The sequence below is a fragment of the Lissotriton vulgaris genome, chromosome 2_1 (assembly GCF_964263255.1).
Source record: "Lissotriton vulgaris chromosome 2_1, aLisVul1.2, whole genome shotgun sequence".
Lineage (NCBI taxonomy): Eukaryota > Metazoa > Chordata > Amphibia > Caudata > Salamandridae > Lissotriton > Lissotriton vulgaris.
The window spans coordinates 842,054,636-842,078,583 of record NC_141687.1 but is presented as its reverse complement, the minus strand read 5'-3'; the positions used below and the strand labels follow the sequence as shown (position 1 = coordinate 842,078,583).

General features: G+C 39.6%; 1 protein-coding gene across 1 annotated transcript; it reads right to left on the bottom strand.

Moving 5' to 3' along the window:
* Positions 1 to 1,147: 1,147 nt before the first annotated feature.
* On the bottom strand, positions 1,148 to 3,601 carry LOC147731268 (uncharacterized). The gene is made up of 3 exons (XM_086958713.1): positions 3,326 to 3,601; positions 2,600 to 2,815; positions 1,148 to 1,435 (listed from the first exon to the last, which is right to left on the bottom strand). Exons 1-3 carry the CDS (start codon positions 3,458 to 3,460, stop codon positions 1,151 to 1,153), a joined length of 636 nt encoding a protein of 211 aa, XP_086814839.1. The 5' UTR covers positions 3,461 to 3,601; the 3' UTR covers positions 1,148 to 1,150.
* Positions 3,602 to 23,948: the final 20,347 nt, after the last annotated feature.

The following is a 23,948-nucleotide window of genomic DNA, read 5'->3' as shown; positions in this document are numbered from 1 at the left end:
TAGTGTGATAGTGTGTTGTTGGTGAATGATGCTGTTGTGGTGGTGTAGAGTGATGCTGGTGTGTTGCTTAGTGTTGTTATTGTGGTGCTTAGTAATGCTGTTGTTGTGATGAGTGTTGCTGTGCTGGTGATGAGTGGTGCTGTGTTGGTGTTCAGTGATTACCACCACAGCATAACTCAGCACCACAACAGTAGCACTTCTGACAACAACTGCATCACTGAGCACCACCAATGCAACACGCAGCAATACCACATTATCATTGTGCCCCCCCACAGTACCATTGAGCCACAACACAACATCACTCTGCACCACCACAGCCGTATTTTCCACATCAACCGTGTCATTCATACATAGTAGTGCAGTACTGTACAGCACCAAAGCATTCTTTTATAGCTGTAATTGTGTGTGGTCTGTTAAAAAATGTGTAGAAAGCGTGCACTTACGGGCGGTGGTGTGTGTGACTGTTGAATGCGTGGACTGATGGCTGTTAGTGTGGGTGTATGCCTATTGAAAGCGTGCATTGATAGCTGTTGGTGTGTGTGCCTGGTGAAAGCGTACATGTTCTGTTTGTGTGACGTTTGTCTGCTGAATAATGGTGTTGTGGTTATGAGTGGTGCTGTGTCGTTGTAGAGTGATAGTTTGTTGATGGTGAATGATGCTGTTGTGGTGGTGGAGAGTGATGCTGGTGTGTTGGTGAGTGATGTTAGTGTGGTGCTGATTAATGCATTTGTGATGATGAGTGGTGCTGCGTTGTTGATGAGTGGTGCTGTGTTGGTGTTAACTTATTACCACCACAGCATAACTCAGGCCCACAACAGTAGCACTTCTGACAACAACAGCATCACTGAGCACCACCAATGCAACACGCAGCAACACCACATTATCACTCTGCCCCCCCACAGTACTATTGAGCAACCACACAGCATCACTCTTGTATAGTTATTGTCTTTTTAAAAATGTAACAGCAACAGCTATTGTTCTGTATGTAGTATTGGCACATTGAACATTGTTTGAAAAAAATATACCCACCCAGAACGAAAATGACCATCCTACTGGATATGTTCAAAATATTATATTTATTTTCAGTAAACACAAATCAATAATTATTTATTTTACTTTGTCAAAAAATTGTAATTGTGAGGATTTTTACTTAATCACTTAAATCTTCCTCCGACTTTTCTTTAACAATTTTAGTAATTTTGCCATTGCAAAATATAACCTCACATGTTTGAGGCAAATAATGAAGTAGTGCTTCACCAATGTCATCCACCTCTTCGTCCAACATAAACCATTGTATAAGTGTTTGATTTTGTACATCCATCGATTGATAAATATCTGTGTTGGTTATTTTTGTTGTTAAGGTGCTCCAATCTCCGTTTGTGCTTTCCACGCCATATATTTCGACGTCAATATTATCTTGTGGTGGTGTTGTTACCTGTTGTAGTAAATAAAAACATAGTTATTTTTTTTTCCCCAAAAATGTTACAGTGTGTCTCAGAGAGAGTGTTGTACAGAGGCAGTTGTAGAGAGAGGCAGTTGTAGAGAGAGGCAGTTGTAGAGAGAGGCAGTTGGAGAGAGAGGCTGCTGTAGAGAGGCAGTTGTAGAGAGAGGCAGATGTAGAGAGAGGCTGCTGTAGAGAGAGGCTGCTGTAGAGAGAGGCTGCTGTACAGAGAGGCTGCTGTAGAGAGAGGCTGCTGTACAGAGAGTCTGCTGTACAGAGAGGCTGCTGTAGAGAGAGGCAGTTGTAGAGAGAGGCAGTTGTAGAGAGAGGCAGTTGTAGAGAGAGGCAGTTGTAGAGAGAGGCAGTTGTAGAGCGAGGCAGTTGTAGAGAGAGCGTGTTGTAGAGAGAGCGTGTTGTAGAGAGAGCGTGTTGTAGAGAGAGCGTGTTGTAGAGAGAGCGTGTTGTAGAGAGAGCGTGTTGTAGAGAGAGCGTGTTGTAGAGAGAGCGTGTTGTATAGAGAGCGTGTTGTAGAGAGAGCGTGTTGTAGAGAGAGCGTGTTGTAGAGAGAGGGTGTTGATGAGAGAGCGTGTTGTAGAGAGAGCGTGTTGTAGAGAGAGCGTGTTGTAGAGAGAGTGTGTTGTAGAGAGAGGGTGTTGTAGAGAGAGAGTGTTGATGAGAGAGGGTGTTGTAGAGAGAGGGTGTTGTAGAGAGAGCGTGTTGTAGAGAGAGCGTGTTGTAGAGAGAGGGTGTTGTAGAGAGAGGGTGTTGTAGAGAGAGGGTGTTGTAGAGAGAGCGTGTTGTAGAGAGAGGGTGTTGATGAGAGAGCATGTTGTAGAGAGAGCGTGTTGTAGAGAGAGTGTATTGTAGAGAGAGCGTGTTGTAGAGAGAGGGTGTTGTAGAGAGAGAGTGTTGATGAGAGAGGGTGTTGATGAGAGAGCGTGTTGTAGAGAGAGCGTGTTGTAGAGAGAGGGTGTTGTAGAGAGAGGGTGTTGTAGAGAGAGGGTGTTGTAGAGAGAGGGTGTTGTAGAGATAGGCTCTTTTTAGAGAGAGGCTGTTTTAGAGAGAGAGTGGAGAGAGTGTTGTAGAGAGAGCGTGAGTGTGTGTCTGTGTGTTGAAGTGATAGAGTAAGGGGTGCGTGAGAGAGCGTGTGTTCCTTACTTTTAATTTGCTGTGCCTTGTCGTGTTCAATATTTTCTGTCCATTAAATTCATGTACTGTGACATGAGTTAACATGACATATTCTCCAATGTTTATTGAGAATTCAGTAGCCTCTCTCCATAATGTGACTTTTATGTCATCAGTGGCATCTTTTAATGTAATAGATTTTATTGCCGTATTTTGTCCATTAATGAGTACAAGTTTACTTTCCTCTTCCTAAAAAGAAATAATAGTGTTAAAAATGTAAAAGCACAGAAGTAATACGTAATAATTGTCCAAGCATTGAAGACATAATTATTAAGGGCTATTGCTCTTTTCCAATGTACGGTGTTGTTCCCAAGTATGTTAAAAAATCTTGAACTCTGATGTCTCAGTTTGGCGCTCTTCTTTAAACACCTATCAACTTTACTTTTAGAAATGCAGTGTAGCTTTAGCTCACCTATTTACACATTGTTAATTGTTCTTATTTGGCTGCTGTACAGATCATTTATGATGGATAGAACCCCTCAGAAACATACCACCATATGTAATGTGTTACAGAGACCACACACAGAACTGCAGCCACTCTAAATGAAAGAACATGTAAGCATCAAATAGTACACATACACACAAAGACACACACACTGATAAAGGGAAAATAAATATTGTCAATGGCATAGACAACACCACACACACAAACGGACAACTCAAGCAGCAAGACCAACAGTATAAATCACCACAACTTACTTCTGAAATGGTCCCACACACTGTCATAAGACTTCTCAAAGATGCCCGCTTTATTTCTTTTATTGGCGAAGCAGATGGTGCAGGAGGCTGCAAAATGTTTTCCGCTTCTTGAATTAGTGCTTGAGTTATAGTCATTGCTGGAAATTTTGTTACTTTTGTTTGCTTAGTAATCAGAATTGTGTTGTTTTTAATTATAAAATTGCGTATAAGTAGTCCACAAGTTTTTTGTGTCTGCTGATATAAACTTTCCTGGTAGCACGTAGCTTTGATTGTTCCAGTTTTGTCTGCCAGAGCCAAATGAAAAAGTACTTTATTTTCTTGTTTTGCGTTTTTGTAATTTGTTTTGCTTGAGCACTTGATCACATTAACTCTTATGGGTTTTTCATACGGCTTGTTGTCATTTGTGGTAATGTTAGCGATTTCTTCAATAGTCAACATCTGAAATAGAAATATAGGTTACAACAAATGTTAAATACAAATCCATAGTGCTTTATGATCACTGTAATAGCATTCTAATATACCATAACTTTGAAGTATGTAATTGGTATATATATGATCTAAGATAGATTGGTAGTCTGTTGTGTAAGTATCTATAAGTTGTGTACATTGCAACTTACTCTCAAAGAACCCAATGAGTTTGTTAGTTTGTGAATTGCTTTGAGAGACATCCACATTGAAATCTCCCATAATGATGAATTTGTGTGCTGGGTAAAAATTAGTGATACTGGTAATAATTTCTAAAAGATCTGTAATAAGTTTCTGTGGTGGTTTGTAGACTATAATAATAAGGTAATCTGTGTACTGAATCTGTAATGTAAAATGTAAAATGTCTATCCCTTGGTGTGTTTCATAAATAGGTAATATCCTAAGCTCTTTCTTGTAGTAGAGTATCATCCCATGGTTAGTGTTGTATGTATGAAATTTATCAAATATCATGTGATCATATTGTTCTACATTAAAATCATTAGCAGTTGAGTTCCTTGTTGTGTTGATCTCAGTTAAGCAAATAATGTCTGCTTGCATTATGTTACTATCAGCTATCATTGATGTGAAATGCTTCTGAAGTGATCGTATATTGTGTGTTATAATATTGAAATGTGTTTTGTATGTATCTAATTGTGGGATTGTGATTTCAAGTTGCATTTCGGTCCTTAATCTTTCCATTTCCTCATTAACTTTTGGGTGTATTAGAATTTTAGTTTCATCAAAATTCTTCACGTATATGTTCTGTATACATTTAGCTCTGCTTATAGCAACATAATGTAAATGATGAATTTTGCTGTTATTAAAGTGTATATAAAGTGGCTCTATAGTGTCCCCTTGTGTGCGATGTATAGTACGTGCTGATGCTTGTCGTAAAGGAAATTGTTTGCGTATAACAGTAATAAATTTCTTAGTGTATTGAAAATGTCTAGCTATAGCATGTATTGGTGTCCATGACTTTTCTATTTGTGAATGATATAAATGCTTATATTCTTGCCTTGCTTTTTGCCCAACACTAATATTGTCAAATGATACCCAGACTAGAAATGGAGTATTGTTAATAATGTCAACAAATTGGACTATACCAGTTGCGCCATTTGTTAAACCATCATTTACATCCACATTGCAAGTTAAATCATAACGGAGCTGTAAAGCAATGTGTAATGTATGTGCAAGTCCCATAGTTTTTGTTGGATCCTTAGGCAATTGCTTTAGTATAGTTTTTTTGACATTTTCTGAAACATCTGAACTCACGGTATCGTTAGCTACTGTTATATACACTGGATAATCCTTGCTATGTTTATCCAAAACAATTCTGTTAATTTCATTAACTTCAACATTTGTAGACATAATGTATGGGATTGTTTCTAAGAGACTCTCATCAGGTGGCATTTCTCTTTGCTTAATTATTAGAATATCTTCTTTAGTATGCTTCCCTTCTCTTAATCTGTTTAGTAGTTCTGAAAATTGTAGATCTTCTTTTTGACGCATAATCTTCGTTAATTCAAAGAGTTTAAAATGTTCTTTCCATAAATTAATACTTAAAGGGCCATACAAATAATTAGAATCCTGAAAAATGTATCTGTCACAAACAGGTTTCAATTGGTAGAAGTCACCAATAGCTATAATAGAAAGTCCTCCAAATGGTTCATTTGACGACTTTATTTCTTGTAGTCTGTTATGTATAAAATTAAACATTTTTTGACCCACCATCGAAATTTCATCTATAATCAGAACTTTAACATGCATCATTTGCATTTGAAGTGAAGTTCTATTTTCATGACTTAGTGGTTTATAATCAAAACTTTGTGAGACTGGAATTTTGAAAGTACTATGCAATGTTTGCCCTTGAATATTATGTGCTGCTTTGCCTGTTGGAGCAGTAAGTAAGACATGTATATTATCAGGATTTTCACCTGCCTTTGTATTATAGTAGCGTAGTAATGTTTGATGTAGTGCAGTTATTAGAAAGCTTTTACCAACACCAGCCCCTCCAGTGCAGAAAGTATAGCATGGAGTACTTTTCGTTTTTAACAAATTCAAGTGATGGTAAACAAAATTGAGTTGTTGAGCAGTTAAGTTGTGCATTATCTGTTGGTATTTATCATCAGGTAGAATGGAGTTAGTTAAGCTTGTTTCTTCAGTTATTGTTCTAATTCCTAAATCTAATGACAAATCATATAGATGTTGATTTTCTTTATTATTCCCTTCATCACATACATTTTCTGTTGGTATTAATTGAGGTGATAGAGGAGGGGATATAATATTTTCATTCCACTCTTCATTCGTAATATTTCTAACTTCACCGAGATTATGGTTATAAATTTTAACTTGTGAATCAACTACCTTTTTTACTAGTAGATACCTTTCAAAGTAAGTATCCTTGTTAGCGATAATTTTATGTTCTTCTCTCCATGGATAGTGCAACATTAATAGTTCTCTATAATATTCTTCTGGCTCTTTGTCTTTGTTAAATCTGCAAAAGCGTATAATTTTTCTCCGTTTGCGCTTACTTAAAGCATACTTGCTATTTATATTCTGCATACCTACATCCTCCTCAGTACATTCTATTTCAATTTCTTCCTCATCTGAGCTGTAAAAGTTTCTTTCAGCAAGTAAATCTTCCGAGTCATTTATTTCTCTGGTATATTTTTTTTTGCTGGAGTAATTAAAATTTGAGGCATAATCAGCTAAAGTACATATTTCTAATGTTTTGGGTCTCTTGCAGTACTTAGCAATAATATTTTCACATTGAATGTCAGTCGAATTTTCTGGCAATGAATTAATAGTTTCCATATCGCGCATTAAATAAGTTATTTTTTCTGGAGGGCTAGTATTAATAAATACAAATGCCCGTGAACTTTTCCGTAATGGTATCTGAAGAATGAGATATGCTGCTTCTTGAGCACTAATTTCTGTGCAATTGAGGAATTTGTTCCCTATGTGTTTAAGTTGTTCTTTGACATTACTATTGTTTTTCACTTCTTTAGCAGCTTGTGCAATAAGTTTGCTAATTCCTCTTTGCGATTTGCTGATATATGAAATAATATAGACTGCACAAGCATAAGCATCTAGTACAAACTGCAAGTCTATGTTTGCTCGCCAAGCTTTTAAAATCGTACTATTGTGGTTATTAATGAAGCATTCATCTGGTGTTCTTTTTAAAAAAATTGTTGGCTTTTCTAAACTAGTTTGTATCGAAGTGATATATTCTTTATTATCCATCTTAATAACACCTAAGAAATCATCAAAAGAAAGTGTGCTAAAAGTAGCATTATTCATAGCTTCATGGATACGTTTTAGATTATCTTTCCATTGCCTATCTGTGCCTTCAAGTGTCAATGGCTCTAATATGAGAGTTTTTGACATAGGATATTTTGGGTATTGATATTTACATGTTCTTTTTTCTTTCCGGCGGCAATTTTTAGTGTGCCCATGCCTTTGTAAATTTATTAAAGGCTGTAAAACAGTGTCATGTGACTTATTACATTGAATATATTGCTCAATAAAATCATTGACATCTTCTAATGGCGACACACCATAGAGGGGTGCATTTTTTACCCATAGTAATGCATGTATATGTGGAGAACCTCTCTGTTGGAATTCTACTCTGTAAAAGTAGTCAACTATTTCCCCAATTGGATTTGTCCCGTTCATCAAAACACAATTAAACAATTTCCTCACTTGATAGTCAAACTGTCTAGCACATGTAATAGGATCTTCTTGTATTAATCGACATTTAGTTTCCCAAGACATGTTATTGAATTCCTCTTCTGTGCATTCATTTAAGTTTTTAACTCTCAATAATATATTTATTAAATGGTGCCATTTTGTTTCAGCAGCAGATAAAGTCAAGAAAAAAGTTGGTATTCCAAGTTGTCTTATCATAGCAAAAAGATCTCTTTTACAACTTTCCCAATAAGGAGGTGAACTGCGTATAGTTTTCAAAACTTTATAACCTTCATTAAACTGGAACAAATTTTCAATATTATATTTTATATCTTTAGCAGTAATATTCTTACCATCTGTATATTTGTTCCGTATCAAAATATTAATATTCCCTTGAATTTGCTTAATATGTAATTTTTTAAGTTTAAAGAAAACATTAGTCATACTTTTAGCTACTCTTCTATCATGACTTCTTAATTCCCATTGGCAAATAGTACTATAATGTACCGGTATATGTCTTTCCTTATTGTTTGGCCTTCGTTCTCCACAATAAATTGTAGGGAAAGCCAAAAATTCTGAATCTTTATCCTCATATAAACCTCTTGGTGTATTATATTCAGCTGGAGCTAAACTTAAAACATTTACCCTATTTGAGGTAATTGTTTCATTTGTTAACATAGTATCTAAATTTCCAGCTTCCATGTTCTCAGATGTATCTGAAGAATAGCTTGTGTCTGAATTATCATTTAGATTGTTGATTTCTGGAGGTATATACTGCCATTCGGGGTTAATTGTCACACCATATTCATTAAACATGACACTATTGGTTGCTAGCCATGTAGCTGCCTTTTTAACGGTGTTTGGGCGAATATTTTCATAATGCGTGTGCGATCTATACATTAGTTTCCTTTTTAATTTTACTGGGATGGTCATGGCATCATTCATTTGCCTTGGTAAAATTGTAACTGTTGTCATTACATCTGCAGGTACATTAACAACAGCACCTGATAATGATTTTTGAAATCCGCGTGGTAAACTACGAATTTGTAAAAAAGGTATCCTAGGAGAAACTAATCTTTCTTCTAAATCGTATAATTCTAATTCAATTGGTACATTTGGAAATGACATGCCATTTAGGACTGAACATGGTGGTATTTTATCTTTTCTGATGTAAGCATAGCAAGTCATACAAATTAAATTTGTTTTCTTGCTACTAATGTTACACCTTTGAAACATTTCTGTTTCACAAACAGTGCGAGTATTTTTAATTGTTTGTTTATGCCACAACTGGTTGCAAATAGTACAAACATACTCTGGTCCATGCAATATTTCACGATGGAATTTATTAATAATTAAATGGATTTGTTTATTACCTTTGCGTTTTTCTCCCACCGTTAACATTACATTTGGTGGGTTTTTTTCAACACCTTTATTTCCAAGATTGTCAATGGCTCCTTGTGCATCACTTTTATTTTTCCTTTTTTTCAGACTATGTTCTGAAAGGCTAAAGTAATCAAAGTTGATTTGACAGTGTTTATTTGTCTCCAGAATAGAAGTACTTGTTTGTAGCAAATGAGTTTCCTTACTAGTATTGCTATTAGTCAGCTTACTTTGAGTTGCTAAAGCGTCCATAGAAAGTAAACTCGCTTTATTTGCTTTTCTTTTTCGTCCCAGAGGTAAACTTACAGTTGGTCTGTTTGGTTGAAGTACTTTATTCCCAACATTGTCAAGGGTTCCTAGTGCAACAGTAGTATTTTCACTATTTTTTGCACTATGTTCAGAAAGTGTCAAGTTTGCTTTTTTTATTAGAGACTGTTTGTTTGTCCCCATAATAGAAATACTTGTTCCTGCCAAATGAATTTTCTTACTCGTATTTCTAATACTGCAATTACTTACAGTACCTAAAGGCTCCGAAGAAAGCAAACTCCCTTCAAAAATCGAATTGTCAATCACTTGAGTAGTATGTCCAAAGATTTTAGTAACTGGAGTTAAATGACTATTTTTCTTGTGCACTCGAAGTGCTCTTTGGAAGGTTTGCTTCAAAATTTCTTTTACATCTATTGGTGTTAATTCAAATGGTATGCAATCCTGCGAAGAATTTCTAAATTTTTTGGCTAGATTCATTACATATTCCAAAAGTGCTTCAAAATTTGGAAATTCTAGAGTTACACATGTTCCATTTGAATGAGGCATGCCTTCATTGTCCCTGCTATGTGAATCAAATACATAGTATGTTTGCCTATTTCTAAAAATAGAAATGACATATACACTCATACAAAGTAGTACCCCACAGTACTTAGAAATCCCTAAATGCAATGCACTGTTAATATCTGGATAGTTTTCATCAAAACGTTTAAGGACATTACCATAGAAAGGGTTGCGTAGGGTAAGTGAATAAAACCTATTATTGTGCTCTATATATTTTGGCAAATCATCAGGATGCATAAGTGTTTCTTTGTTAAAAGAATGCATTTGTAGATACAAAGCATCTCCAAGGTCCATGATATAATGTAGATCGTTGGAGTTCCATGTATTACCTGGTTTGCATACATTGTGCAAAATAGCAAAAGTACTATTTGGTAAGCATTGCTTCCCTTTAGATGTACTATTAAATCTTGTATTGCCTTGATGGTAACTGGCTTTTAAACATCTATGCATGTTTTTTTTTACTCCCTTTACTTTATTCCTCTAAAGTCTATTCACAGAACTAAGTCAAATTACTTATGTAATAACTATTTATAGTTGTTTCCAACCAAGAATATTATTTACCTTGATTTGTGGGTGATTGTACCTCAATGGATGAATCTGAAATAAGAGTAATATGAATTGTCAGAATATTATTTACATGAAATGACACGTCAAATCCCAAACAAAAACAGGAAATGCAATAGTAGTTTGTAAAGTTTGTATACTTTTGTGTCAGAGTGTGACAGAGGGCATGATAATAGATTGTGTGTGTGTGTGTGTGCCTGCTTTTAGTTTTATGAGCAACTTTGTAGTGTGAAAGTGTGTGATGTGTAGAGTGTATGCTTGTTGCCCTGCATACTGAGTACAGTTTGTGAAGTAGAGAAAAAATGAATGTAGTGAGATACACATTTCTATGTTTGGTATGAAATGAGTGTTGATAGAAAATACTGAGAAGTAGGAAGAAAAATATTTGAAGCATGAAAGTGAGTGAGCCAGTTAAAGTAATTGGTATTTTTTTTTGTAATGTATTATTATGAACACATCATTCTGACAAAGGAAAGTTGTGAGGTAGGATAGTAAGCGGCAAAGTGTGTGCGCTTTGGCATGCGCGAGAAATGCTTAATGTGAAAGTGAAATTGATAACTCAGTTTCCCTATAAAATTGTCACTATGAGCATCCTCCACCCCCCAAAAGTAAAGAGTGACAGTATTTTACGTTGTTAGTCCGAATACCTGAGTATCATAATGCCAGCTAAAAGTGGGAGTCAACTGTTGTAAGAAAGTAGATGAAAGCATCTGCTATTCTAAATAACAATTAGCATGAGGCTTGTTATAGTTGGAAAATAGCACGAAAAAAACAGTAATGTTAATGTAATAAACGTTCCTGATAAGTAGCAAAGTGTTGTAAGCTTTGAGTGCCAAAGGATGGAGCAGTGGAGTAGCAAGGAAATGTTGTGCAGGGAGGGGACAATATGTATAATTAGTGTGAGCTACATATGCAGAGGTAGGAGCTGACTTTGATAGAGATTCTGTGCATTTATGGGACCTGTGCTGTGTTTGAGTAACATATGGTTCGAATTAGTGTCCCCTGTTTGTTACCATAAGGAGGGCTCATCAGAGTTGGAAGGGTAGGCTGTGCAGGCATGGCCTTATTATTTGTACAAATCATTGGCACTTTAGTATTGAATTAGCAGGTCAAATAGTTCAAGAGATGTGGCAAAGTGGTGTGAGATGCCCATGCCCGAACAAAATGCGTGAGCAGCAGAGTTGGCTCACGAGTGTGCATGCATTTGACTGTGTGTTGATATGTAGTGTAAATTTGTAGTGATGTGTGGCCAATTTGTGTATGTATTGAGAAACATGTGGATGAGTGAATGAGACAAAAGGTAAGGCAGGGTGGTTGGGTATGCTTGCAAGATGGACGTGTAAAAGTTGTGAAAGTGTGCATGTTTCCGTGGATGAATGGAAAAGAGCTAGAGTCTGAGGGCTGTGTGTTACTGTCGTGCGTGTGGACGTGCCTGATTGGGATAGGATAAGCAAGAGCCACGACCAGAAAGATAATTTTGGTGGACTGTTTGTGCATGTTGCCTTGCGTGCTGAATGGAACAGAGAGATGATTAGGTGTAATAGTTCCAGCAATTGAAAGACAGGGTGGTATGCTTAAAAGTCGGAATTTTTTTTAACGTCAGAATATGAAAGGCAGAAAAGTGGAGATGAATGAATGAGACACAAGGCAGGGGGGGTTTGCTTGGAATAAGAACGTCTAAATGTGTTCAAAGTGTGCGTGTTCCTGTGCCTGAATGCAAAAGAGAAAGATTGTGGTCTGTTTGTGCGTGTTGGCGGTCGTTATTGGGATAGGATAAGAAAGAGACTCGAACAGAGATGTTTTTTTCGTGTATGTGTCCCAGCTAGTGAAAAAGTAGAAATTTATTTGATTGTATGCATTCCTGATGCCGGTGTGACTGCACCTTCTGCACGAACGGAAATCGTGCCTCTGAAAGAGTGTGTGCAAGGGAGAGGGGAGAGGCATGGTGAGCTGTGCTTGGTGTTTACTGAGAAGGACCCTGTAGGGCGTTGTAGGTGACAGGGCAAGTCACCACAATAAATATATAGAAAAGAAATGAGTGTCCGCCATTATTTCCTGTTAAAAGAAAGACAAACATGTGTCTGAAACGTGCTGGAGGGAGAGGTGGGGGTAGGAAGCGACAGTAGCAGGGGGAGTTTGCTTAAAAAGAGAAAGTCTGTGGTCTGTTTGTGCGTGTTGGCGGTCGTGATTGGGATAGGATAAGAAAGAGACACGAACAGAGATGTTTTTTCGTGTATGTGTCCCAGCTATTGAAAAACTGGAAATATATTTGATTGTATGCATTCATGATGCGGGTGTGAGTGCACCTGCTGCACGAACGGAAATCGTGCCTCTGAAAGAGTGTGTGCAAGGGAGAGGGGAGAGGCATGGTGAGCTGTTCTTGGTGTTTACTGAGAAGGACCCTGTAGGGCGTTGTAGGTGACAGGGGAAGTCACCACAATAAATATATTGAAACGAAATGAGCGTCCATTATTTCCAGTTAAAAGAAAGACAAACATGTATCTGAATTGTGCTGGAGGGAGAGGTGGGGGTAGGAAGCAAAAGTAGCAGGGGGAGTTTGCTTGCAAGATGCACGTTTGAATGTGGTCAACGTGTGCGTGTTTGAGTGCGTGAATGGAAAAGAGAGAAAGTCTGTGGGCTGTTAGTGCGTGTTGGTGTGCATGCTTGGGATATGATAACGAACAGACACGAACATCGTCCAAATGTTTGAACAATGCCAGTTAATATTAACTCAAAATTTGCATGCTAACACCCTTTTGAAGATATTGCGAACTTGTGTGAGATAAGTTTCCTAAATGAGTGACCAGCAGAGTAGTAAAAAAAAAGGGGGCAAGCGTGTGTCGCGTAGGTGTTATGCCATGTTGAGCACACAGACAGCTAGAGGGAGTCTATAGTGGCATTGTTAAATACCATTTGTTGACAAACTGTTTACGGAAGACAGTTAATTCTATGACAACGAGTTGATAAACATTATTGTGGATCGGGCAATGCAGTTATAGGAACAATAAAAAGGAGGCTAACATAGAATACTATAGTATTCATGATCTCGAGTGACAGAAGGAAATCGGAAAATTCATGTTGAGTGTGCTGTTAAAAGGAACGAAAATAGTGAACGATGAGAAAAGATATGTTTAGAAACTGGAGAGATAGAGGGGAGAATGTGTAGAGGTAGCAAGCTTGAAGCCCGCAGACGTTTTGCTGTGTCCCCCTCCCCACCTTACAGAGGTGAAAATAAAGAAGAAAATAAAAGTTGTCGTGCATGGATGCAAAAGAGTCTAGAGTGTTTGTTCTTTTACTGCGTATTTGCGCGAGTAAAAGCCTGAAATGTGCAAATGAATGAATGAATGAGACAGAAGTGAAGACAGGGGGCGATAAGGTAAGGCAGGGTGGGTATGCTTGCAAGATGTACGTCTAAATGTTGTGAAGGTGTGCGTTTTTCCGTGGATGAATGGAAATGAGATGTAGTCTAAGGGCTGTTAGTGACTGTCGTGCGTGTGGACGTGATTGATTGGCATAGGATAAGCAAGAGACACGAACATGGTGCAAATGATGTCAAAATGGCATTTAATATGAACGATTAATTGTAATGAAGGCCGCAAACGTTTTGCCGTGGCCCCCTCCCCACCTTACAGAGGTGAAAATAAAGATGAAAATAAAAGTTGTGGTGCATGGATGTGAACGATTCTAGAGTGTTTGTTCTTTTACTGCGTATTTGCGCGAGTAAAAGCCTGAAAGGTGCAAATGAATGAATGAGACAGAAGTGAAGACAGGGGGCGATAAGGTAAGGCAGGGTGGGTATGCTTGCAAGATGCACGTGTAAATGTTGTCAACGTGTACGTTTTTCCGTGGATGAATGGAAAAGAGATGTAGTCTAAGGGCTGTTATTGCCTGTCGTGCGTGTGGACGTGATTGATTGGCATAGGATAAGCAAGAGACACGAACATGGTCCAAATGATTTGAAAATGGCAGTTAATATGAACCATTAATTTTACTGCTAAACACATGTTTAAGATATTGCGAAGTGGTGTGAGATACGTGTCCTAAATGAGTGAGCAGCGGAGTAGTCAAAAAAGTGTGTGCAATCGTGTGACGCTTAGGTGGTATGTCATGTTGAGCATACAGACAGCTAGAGGGAGTCTATAGTGGCCTTTAAAAATACCATTATTTCACTAAGCGTTTCCGTAAGACAGATAATTCTATGACAACAGTAACATGCAGATGTACTCACCTAAATTATTGTTTGTTGAAGATCACAAGTGGTACAGAATGATTAGCAAACAGTCTGTGTTGTATCTGTAAAATAAAAAGTATAATTTAGTCACATGTATTACGTCCGTCTTTAATGCTCATTAGAGTACGATTGATCGTTTTTGGGTGAGGTCAATGAAACAAATTTGTTGGTTAATATTATTGTGGATCTGGCAATGTAGTTATAGGAACCATAAGAAGGAGGGTAAGATCGAATAAGAAAGTATTCATGAGCTGAAGTGAGCAAAGTAAAGGCGAAAATGAATGGTAAGAGTGTGCTGTTAAAGGGACCGAAAAGAGTGAACGCTAAAAAAATATCTGTTTAGAAAGTAGAGAGATACAGGGGAGAATGTGTAGAGGTAGAAAGCTTGAAGATGAGAGGAGAAAGAGATAAGGAAATGTAGAGACGACCAAGTAATTGAAACTTGTAAGGAAAAGTCAAGTATAGTACGAAAAAAAGTACAAATGCACTTACATTCCAAAGTAGTTGCGTAGTGTCTTTGAATCTGTAATCTTCGTTGCAAATACAGCGTCGTTCCGTCGGTCACTGTTGTGTTTCTGGACACGAAAAAGGCTATGGCTCACAATGAGCCTTTCGTGATCTTAAATAGGCCGAAGTGGAGAAGTTTCCCGGTAAGGTGTTTGGAAGTGGACAAAGGATGAAAGGTACATCCCCTTCCCTTGGCCCCGGCGATGTCTCCAGAGATAATGTGTGTAACTCCCAAGTGTGAAAATTTGAATGTGTATGTAGATGTAGGTTCGATTGTGGCGCCACTAGCGACTTTCGTGTCTCCTTGACGCACCACTTGTTAATGTACGTGTCTTCCCGCACGCAGCAAGGAAGAAGCATTCAGAAAAAAGTAACGTAAATCCGAGTAAAGCTTATATTTATCCATATTTTTTTAAAAATAAACAAAGTATAAAGCAATGAAGGGTGTAAAAGGTACGTGGGTATAAATATAATGTAAAAATATCTCGGCGTTGGAGTCCTAAATGTGACGTTAAGAATTCGTGCTCATTATTTCACAATAGATGGTAGTGAAGTAAAAGAGCACTTGGCACACTAAGATGTCAAACATATTGTAACTGTGTAATCTATCCATCAGTTGTGTGTGATACAAAAGGATGTATAGTGTTTGTGTGTATGCATGTGCTAAGCATATACTGAGGGCTAGTGTTCTGTGTAGATTGTTAAGAACTGCACAAAAAGTTGCCGACTGAGGCCTGTGTGCACTGACAGTGAGGGCTGTGTGGACTGAATGATGGTTGTGTGCACTGTGAGTTATGTCTGTGTGCAGATAGTGTCTGCAGTAGGAACGGATATCGTACTGTATGCAGTGTGTTTGAAGGATGTGTGCATTGTTAGTGAGGCCTGTGTGCAGTGTGAGTGACGCCTGTGTGCAGGTGGATTTAGAGTTGATAAAAGTCTCAGAATAAGTTCTGTGTGCACTGACAGTGAGGTCTGTGTGGACTGATTGATGGTTGTGTGCACTGTACGTTATGTCTGTGTGCAGATATTGATTGCAGTACGCACTGATAGCGTACTGTATGCAGTGTGTTTGAAGGATGTGTGCATTGTTAGTGAGGCCTGTCTGTAGTGTGAATGACGCTTGTGTGCAGGTTGATTTACAGTTGTGTGCACTGAGTGAGTGCTGGGTGCACTGTAAGTTCTGTCTGTGTGCAGTAAGTATGTGCAGTACGCACTGATAGCGTACTGTATGCAGTGTGTTTGAAGTCTGTGTAAAGTCTTAGTGAGGGCTGTGTGCACTTTGAGTGAGGCCTGTGTGCAGTGTGAGTAAGTGCTGTGAGCAGTGACTGAGAGGTGCTTGCACTGAGTAACGCACTTGCTTACAGTTTTCTTTTGATGGAAATGCGTTAGTGATATGTTTAGAATTAGTGTTCCCTGTGTGTTTGCGAAAGGAGTGAGCAGCGGAGTCTGAAAGGTAGTGTGTGCAGGCATGGCCTTATTATATGTACAAAGCATTGGACTTTCGTTTCGTATTTGCAGGTGAAATCCTTCAAGAGATGTGGCAAAGTGGTATGAGCTCCCTGTGCCTAATGAGTGAGTAGCCGAATAGGATCACGATTGTGTACATGCATGTCACTAATGTGTGTTGATAAGTAGTGTACATTTAGTGTGATGTGTGGGCAAGTTGTGTTTTGTTTGTCAGACATTGTCAATTCCGATGACACAGACTTTTATATATGTGTCGCAGTGTTGTGATCTGTGCGTGCATTAGGAGGGAGCAGCAGAATTGGCTCAATATACTGTGTGGATCAAAGGTAGTGACGAAGGGTGTGCTATTTAAGAGCACGTACAGCTGTAGTTAGTATATAGTATTGAAGATGCATGTTAGAAATAATGTGTTTGTCGTCAAATGCGTCACTTATTTAAAGTGTTGTGAGTTCTATGTAAAAAGAAAGGATGGAAGAGCGTAGTAGGAAGGATGGCCTATGGAGTCATGGGACAAATGTGTTAAAAATGCCGTGTAATATTTTCTGAAAATTTTCACTCCAAATAATTTTCAAGATGTGGCGAAGTGGTGTGATCTGCCTGTGCAAACTGAGTGAGCAGCAGGGTTGTTTTTCGAGGGTGTGCATTTATGTGACGAATGTGTGTTGTGAATGAGACTGAGGTTAAGACAAGGTGGGATAAGGTAAGTAAGGGTGGATATGCTTGCAAGATGCACGTGTAAATGTTGTGAACGTGTGCGTGTTTCCGTGGATGAATGGGAAAAGACAGAGTCTGAGGGCTGTGTGTTAGTTACTGTGGTGCGTGTGGACGGCCCTGATCCGCACACGTAAAATGTCGTCTCATGATGGTCGATTTGTTGTGGGTGAATGGCCTAAGCAGGCCCTTAGGGATGTTGCTATGCATGTTTTGTGTGTAACTTTGCACTATGAAACGTAAGTATAAACAATAAGACCATTGTACGTGCATGTCATCGAATGTGTAAAAGAACGTGCCGCTTGACACATTGTTTCTAAAGTTGCTTCCCTTGCTTTATGGTTTGGCTGAAAAAAAAGGCGCCTTTCGGTCTCTTTAGTTAACATTTGCATTTCCCCGCGGATGGCCGACAACAGATTACAATCTTTACGACTCTGATGAAAGCAATTCAGTCTCCTGGGGTGGTTAGGCCACAAACGTTTGACTCTGGCCCCCTCCCCACCTTACAGAGGGGAAAAGAAAGAAGAAAAAAAAAAGTTGTCGTGCATGAAAGAGAAAGAGTCTAGCCTGTTTGTTTTAGTGCGTATTTGCGCGAGTAAAAGGACGAAAGGTGCAGATGAATGAATAAGACTGAAGTTAAGACAGGGAGGGATAAGCTAAGGCAGGGTGGGTATGCTTGCAAGATGCACATGTAAATGTTGTGAACGTGTGCATGTTTCCGTGGATGAATGGAAAAGAGATAGAGTGTGATGGCTGTGTGTTACAGTCGTGCGTGTGGACGGGGCTGATTGGGATAGAATAAGCAAGAGCCACGACCAGAAAGCTGATTTTGGTGGACTGTTTGTGCATGTTGCCTTGCGTGCTGAATGCAACAGAGAGATGTTTTGATGTTATTGTTTCAGCAATAGAAAGACACGGTGTTATGGTTAAAATGCAAAAAAAGTGCACGTCTGAATAGGAAAGGCAGAAATGTGTAGATGAATGAATGAATGAGACAGAAGGAAGGGGGTGTTTGTTTGCAAGAAGCACGTGTAAATGTGGTCAACGTGTACGTGTTTCTGTGCGTGAATGCAAAAGAGAAAGTCTGTTGTCTGTTTGTGCATGTTGTCGGCCGTGATTGGGATAGGATAACAAAGAGACACGAACAGAGATGTATTTTTCGTGTATGTGTCCCAGCCATTTAAATAGTGTAAAATAATTTGATAGTATGGATTGCTGAGTCTGGTGTCACTGCACCTGCTGCACGAACGGAAAGCGTGTCTCTGAAAGAATGTGTGCAAGGGAGAGGGGAGAGGCATGGTGAGTTGTACTTGGTGTTTACTCAGAAGGAACATGTAGGGCGTTGTAGGTGACAGGCCAAGTCACCATAAGATATATATTCCAAAGAAATGCGCGTCCAACATTATTTACTGTGAAAATAAAGACAAAGATGTGTCAGAAATGTGCTGGAGGTAGAGGTGTGGTTCAGAAGAGACAGTAGCAGGGGGATTTTGTTTACAAGATGCACGTGTAAATGTCGATGCTACAGACTTTTCTATATGTGTCGGCGTGTTGTGATCTGTACGTGCATTAGGAGGGAGCTGCCGAATTGGATCAATATACTGTGTAGATAAAAGGTAGTGACGAAGGGTGTGCTATTTAAGAACACATACATCTGTAGTTCCTATATAGTATTGAAGACGTGTGTCGTTCTTTTCAGTGAGTGCTGGGTGCACTGTAAGTTCTGTCTGTGTGCAGTAAGTGTGTGCAGTACGCACTGATAGCGTACTGTATGCAGTGTGTTTTCTGAAGTCTGTGTAAAGTGTTAGTGAGGGCTGTGTGCACTTTGAGTGAGGCCTGTGTGCAGTGTGAGTAATTGCTGTGATCAGTGACTGAGAGGTGCTTTCACTGAGTAACGCACTTGCTTACAGTTTTCTTTTGATTGAAATGCGTTAGTGATATGTTTAGAATTAGTGTGCCCTGTGTGTTTGCAAAAGGAGTGAGCTGCGGATTCTGAAAGCTAGTGTGTGCAGGCATGGAATTATTATATGTACAAAGCATAGGCACTTTCGTTTCGTATTTGCAGGTCAAATCCTTCAAGAGATGTGGCAAAGTGGTATGAGCTCCCTGTGCCTAATGAGTGAGTAGCCGAATAGGATCACGATTGTGTAGATGCATGTCACTAATGTGTGTTGAGAAGTAGTGTACATTTAGTGTGATGTCTGGCCAAGTTGTGTATAGTTTGCCAAACATTGTCAATTCCGATGACACAGACTTTTATATATGTGTCGCAGTGTTGTGATCTGTGCGTGCATTAGGAGGGAGCAGCAGAATGGGCTCAATATACTGTGTGGATAAAAGGTAGTGACGAAGGGTGTGCTATTTAAGAGCACGTACAGCTGTAGTTGGTATATAGTATTGAAGATGCATGTTATAAATAATTTGTTTGTCGTCAAATGCCTCACTTATTTAAAGTGTGAGTTGTATGTAAAACGAAAGGATGGAATAGCGTAGTAGGAAGGATGGCCTATGGAGTCATGGGACAAATGTGTCTAAAATGCCGTGTAATATTTTCTGTTATTTTTCACGCAAAATATTTTTCAAGATGTAGCGAAGTGGTGTGATCTGCGTGTGCAAACTAAGTGAGCAGCAGTGTTGTTTTTCGAGGGTGTGCATTTATGTGACGGATGTGTGTTGTGAATGAGACTGAAGTTAAGACAGGGTGGAATAAGGTAAGGAAGGGTGGGTATGCTTGCAAGATGCACGTGTAAATGTTGTGAACGTGAAAGTTTCCACTATGAAACGTAAGTATAAAAAATAATAAACAACAATAAGACCATTGTACGTGCATGTCATCGACAGTGTAAAAGAACGTGCCGCTTGTTTCTAAAGTTGCTTCCCTTGCTTTATAGTTTGGCGGAAAAAAAAGGCGCCTTTCGGTCTCTTTAGTTAACATTTGCATTTCCCCGCGGATGGCCTACAACAGATTACAATCTTTACGACTCTGATGAAAGCAATTCAGTCTCCTGGGGTGGTTAGGCCCCAGACGTTTGACTCTGGCCCCCTCCCCACCTTACAGAGGGGAAAAGAAAGTCGTGCATGAAAGTGAAAGAGTCTAGCCTGTTTGTTTTAGTGCGTATTTGCGCGAGTAAAAGGACGAAAGGGGCAGATGAATGAATAAGACTGAAGTTAAGACAGGGAGGGATAAGCTAAGGCAGGGTGGGTATGCTTGCACGAAGCACGTGTAAATGTTGTGAACGTGTGCATGTTTCCGTGGATGAAAGGAAAAGAGATAGAGTGTGATGGCTGTGTGTTACTGTCGTGCGTGTGGACGGGCCTGATTGGGATAGAATAAGCAAGAGCCACGACCAGAAAGCTGATTTTGGTGGACTGTTTGTGCATGTTGCCTTGCGTGCTGAATGCAACAGAGAGATGTTTTGATGTTATTGTTTCAGCAATTGAAAGACACGAATGAATAAGACTGAAGTTAAGACAGGGAGGGATAAGCTAAGGCAGGGTGGGTATGCTTGCAAGATGCACGTGTAAATGTTGTGAACGTGTGCATGTTTCCGTGGATGAAAGGAAAAGAGAGAGTGTGATGGCTGTGTGTTACTGTCGTGCGTGTGGACGGGCCTGATTGGGATAGAATAAGCAAGAGCCACGACCAGAAAGCTGATTTTGGTGGACTGTTTGTGCATGTTGCCTTGCGTGCTGAATGCAACAGAGAGATGTTTTGATGTTATTGTTTCAGCAATTGAAAGACACGAATGAATAAGACTGAAGTTAAGACAGGGAGGGATAAGCTAAGGCAGGGTGGGTATGCTTGCAAGATGCACGTGTAAATGTTGTGAACGTGTGCATGTTTCCGTGGATGAAAGGAAAAGAGATAGAGTGTGATGGCTGTGTGTTACTGTCGTGCGTGTGGACGGGCCTGATTGGGATAGAATAAGCAAGAGCCACGACCAGAAAGCTGATTTTGGTGGACTGTTTGTGCATGTTGCCTTGCGTGCTGAATGCAACAGAGAGATGTTTTGATGTTATTGTTTCAGCAATTGAAAGACACGGTGTTATGCTTCAAAGGAAAAAAAAGTGCACGTCTGAATAGGAAAGGCAGAAAGGTGTAGATGAATGAATGAATGACACAGAAGGAAGGGGGTGTTTGTTTGCAAGAATCACGTGTAAATGTGGTCAACGTGTACGTGTTTCTGTGCGTGAATGCAAAAGAGAAAGTCTGTTGTCTGTTTGTGCATGTTGTCGGCCGTGATTGGGATAGGATAACAAAGAGACACGAACAGAGATGTTTTTTCGTGTATGTGTCCCAGCCATTGAAATAGTGTAAAATAATTTGATAGTATGGATTGCTGAGTCCGGTGTCACTGCACCTGCTGCACGAACGGAAAGCCTGTCTCTGAAAGAGTGTGTGCAAGGGAGAGGGGAGAGGCATGGTGAGTTGTGCTTGGTGTTTACTCAGAAGGAACCTGTAGGGCGTTGTAGGTGACAGGCCAAGTCACCACAAGATATATATTCAAAAGAAATGCGCGTCCAACATTATTTACTGTGAAAATAAAGACAAAGATGTGTCAGAAATGTGCTGGAGGTAGAGGTGTGGTTCGGAAGAGACAGTAGCAGGGGGATTTTGTTTACAAGATGCACGTGTAAATGTCGATGCTACAGTTTTTATATATGTGTCGGAGTGTTGTGATCTGTGCGTGCATTAGGAGGGAGCTGCCGAATTGGATCAATATACTGTGTAGATAAAAGGTAGTGACGAAGGGTATGCTATTTAAGAACGCATGTGGCAGAGATGTAAACAAACTACATGCGCGGCCGCCATTTTTTTTTCCTGGGAGGTGCTGGTGTGGCAGGAGTGCTGATACGGCAAGGCTGTGTTGGCGGGGAGAAAGAGAGGAGGTGCTGATGTGGGAGGGGGAAGTCGCGGAGAGAGAGGGGAGGTGCTGTTGTGGGAGGGGGGAGTTGCCGGTGTGGGAGGAGTGCTGCTAGGGCAAGGCTGTGTTTGCGGAGAGAGAGAGAGGAGGTGCTGGTGTGGGAGGGGGAAGTTGCTGGTGTGGGAGGAGTGCTGCTAGGGCAAGGCTGTGTTTGCGGGGAGAGAGAGGGGAGGTGCTGTTGTGGGAGGGGGGAGTTGCCGGTGTGGGAGGAGTGCTGCTAGGGCAAGGCTGTGTTTGCGGAGAGAGAGAGGGGAGGTGCTGGTGTGGGAGGGGAGAGTTGCTGGTGTGGGAGGAGTGCTGCTAGGGGAGGAGAAGCCCTGGACGTGAATGCTCGTGCATGTTTGATCACGTGATTCACATGAACTGCAAGAAAACCGCGGCTGAAAGCCCTTTGGTTTGAAGAGAAAATAGCCGACTTGAATTCTCCCCATTTACCATTCCTGCGGAATGGTAAAGGCGAGACCTAAAAAGGTTTGCATTTATATAGCGCTTGTTGCCCCTGATGGGGTGTTGAAGCGCTTTTTTGGTGAGTAGCACCCTACTCCGGAATCTATGAAGGATTATTGTTAAATTAGTATAGTGAAATATGAAAGTAATTTGAGTGGTGGATATGTTTGTCAGTTATTTGGATTGAGAATGTTAGGGGTGGGATAGTAGATGGAAAAAGGTTTGCATTTATATAGCACTTGTTACCCCTGATGCAGTGTTGAAGTGCTTTTTTGGGGTGTAGCACCCTACTCCGGAATCTATAAAGGATTAGTGTTTAATTAGTATAGTGAAATATGAATGTCATTTGAGTGGTGGATAGATTAGTCAGTTATTTGGATTGAGAAGGGTAGCGGAGGGATAGAAGTGGGAAAAAGGTTTGCATTTATAAAACGCTTGTTAACCCTGATGGGGCTTTGAAGCACTTTTTTGAAAAGTAGCACCCTACTCCGGTATCTATGAAGGATTAGTGTTGAATTAGAATAGTGAAATATGAAAGTAATTTGAGTGGTGAATATGTTTGTCAGTTATTTGGATTGAGAAGGGTAGTGGAGGGATAGTAGATTGAAAAAAAGTTTGCATTTATATAGCGCATGTACCCCCTAATGGAGTGTTGAAGTGCTTTTTTGGTGAGTAGCACCCTGCTCCAGAATCTATAAAGTATTAGTGTTGAATTAGTATAGTGATATATGAAAGTAATTTGAGTGGTGGATAGGTTAGTCAGTTATTTGGATTGAGAAGGGTAGCGGAGGGATAGAAGTGGAAAAAAGGTTTGCATTTATATAGCATTTGTTACCCCCGGTGAGGTGTTGAAGTGCTTTTTTGGTGAAGAGCACGCTCTCCTGAACTCATAAAGGATAAGTGTTGAATTAGTATAGTGACATATGAAATTAATTTGAGTGGTGGATACGTTAGTCAGTTATTTTGATTATGAAGGGTAGTGGAGGGCTAGCAGAGGGAAAAGGTTTGTATTTATATAATCTTGTTACACCTGATGGGGCGGTGAAGTGCTTTTTGGCGAGTAGCACACTACTCCGGAATCTATAAAGGATTAGTGTTGATTTAGTATAGTAAAATATGAAAGTGATTTGAGTGGTAGATATGTTAGTCAGTTATTTGGATTGAGAAGGGTAGTGGAGGGATAGAATAGGGAAAAAGGTTTGCATTTCTTACCCCTGATGAGGTGTTGAAGCGATTTTTTGGCGAGTTGCATGCTACTCCAGAACCCATAAAGGATTAGTGTTCATTTAGTATAGTGAGTTATGCAATTAATTTGAGTGGTGTATATCTTAGTCAGTTATTTGGATTAAAAAGGGTAGTGGAGGGATGGGAGTTGGAAAAGTGTGCATTTATATAGTGCTTTCTACCCCTG

Bases quoted from the DNA above. Each gene is read 5' to 3' on its own strand.
- LOC147731268 (XM_086958713.1), bottom strand. From the start codon at position 3,460: ATGACTATAACTCAAGCACTAATTCAAGAAGCGGAAAACATTTTGCAG. The intron at 2,816-3,325 runs GTAAGTTGTGGT...ATTTCTTTTTAG, and splicing joins TGTGTGGGACCATTTCAGAA to GAAGAGGAAAGTAAACTTGT. The intron at 1,436-2,599 runs GTAAGGAACACA...TTACTACAACAG, and splicing joins CAAGGCACAGCAAATTAAAA to GTAACAACACCACCACAAGA.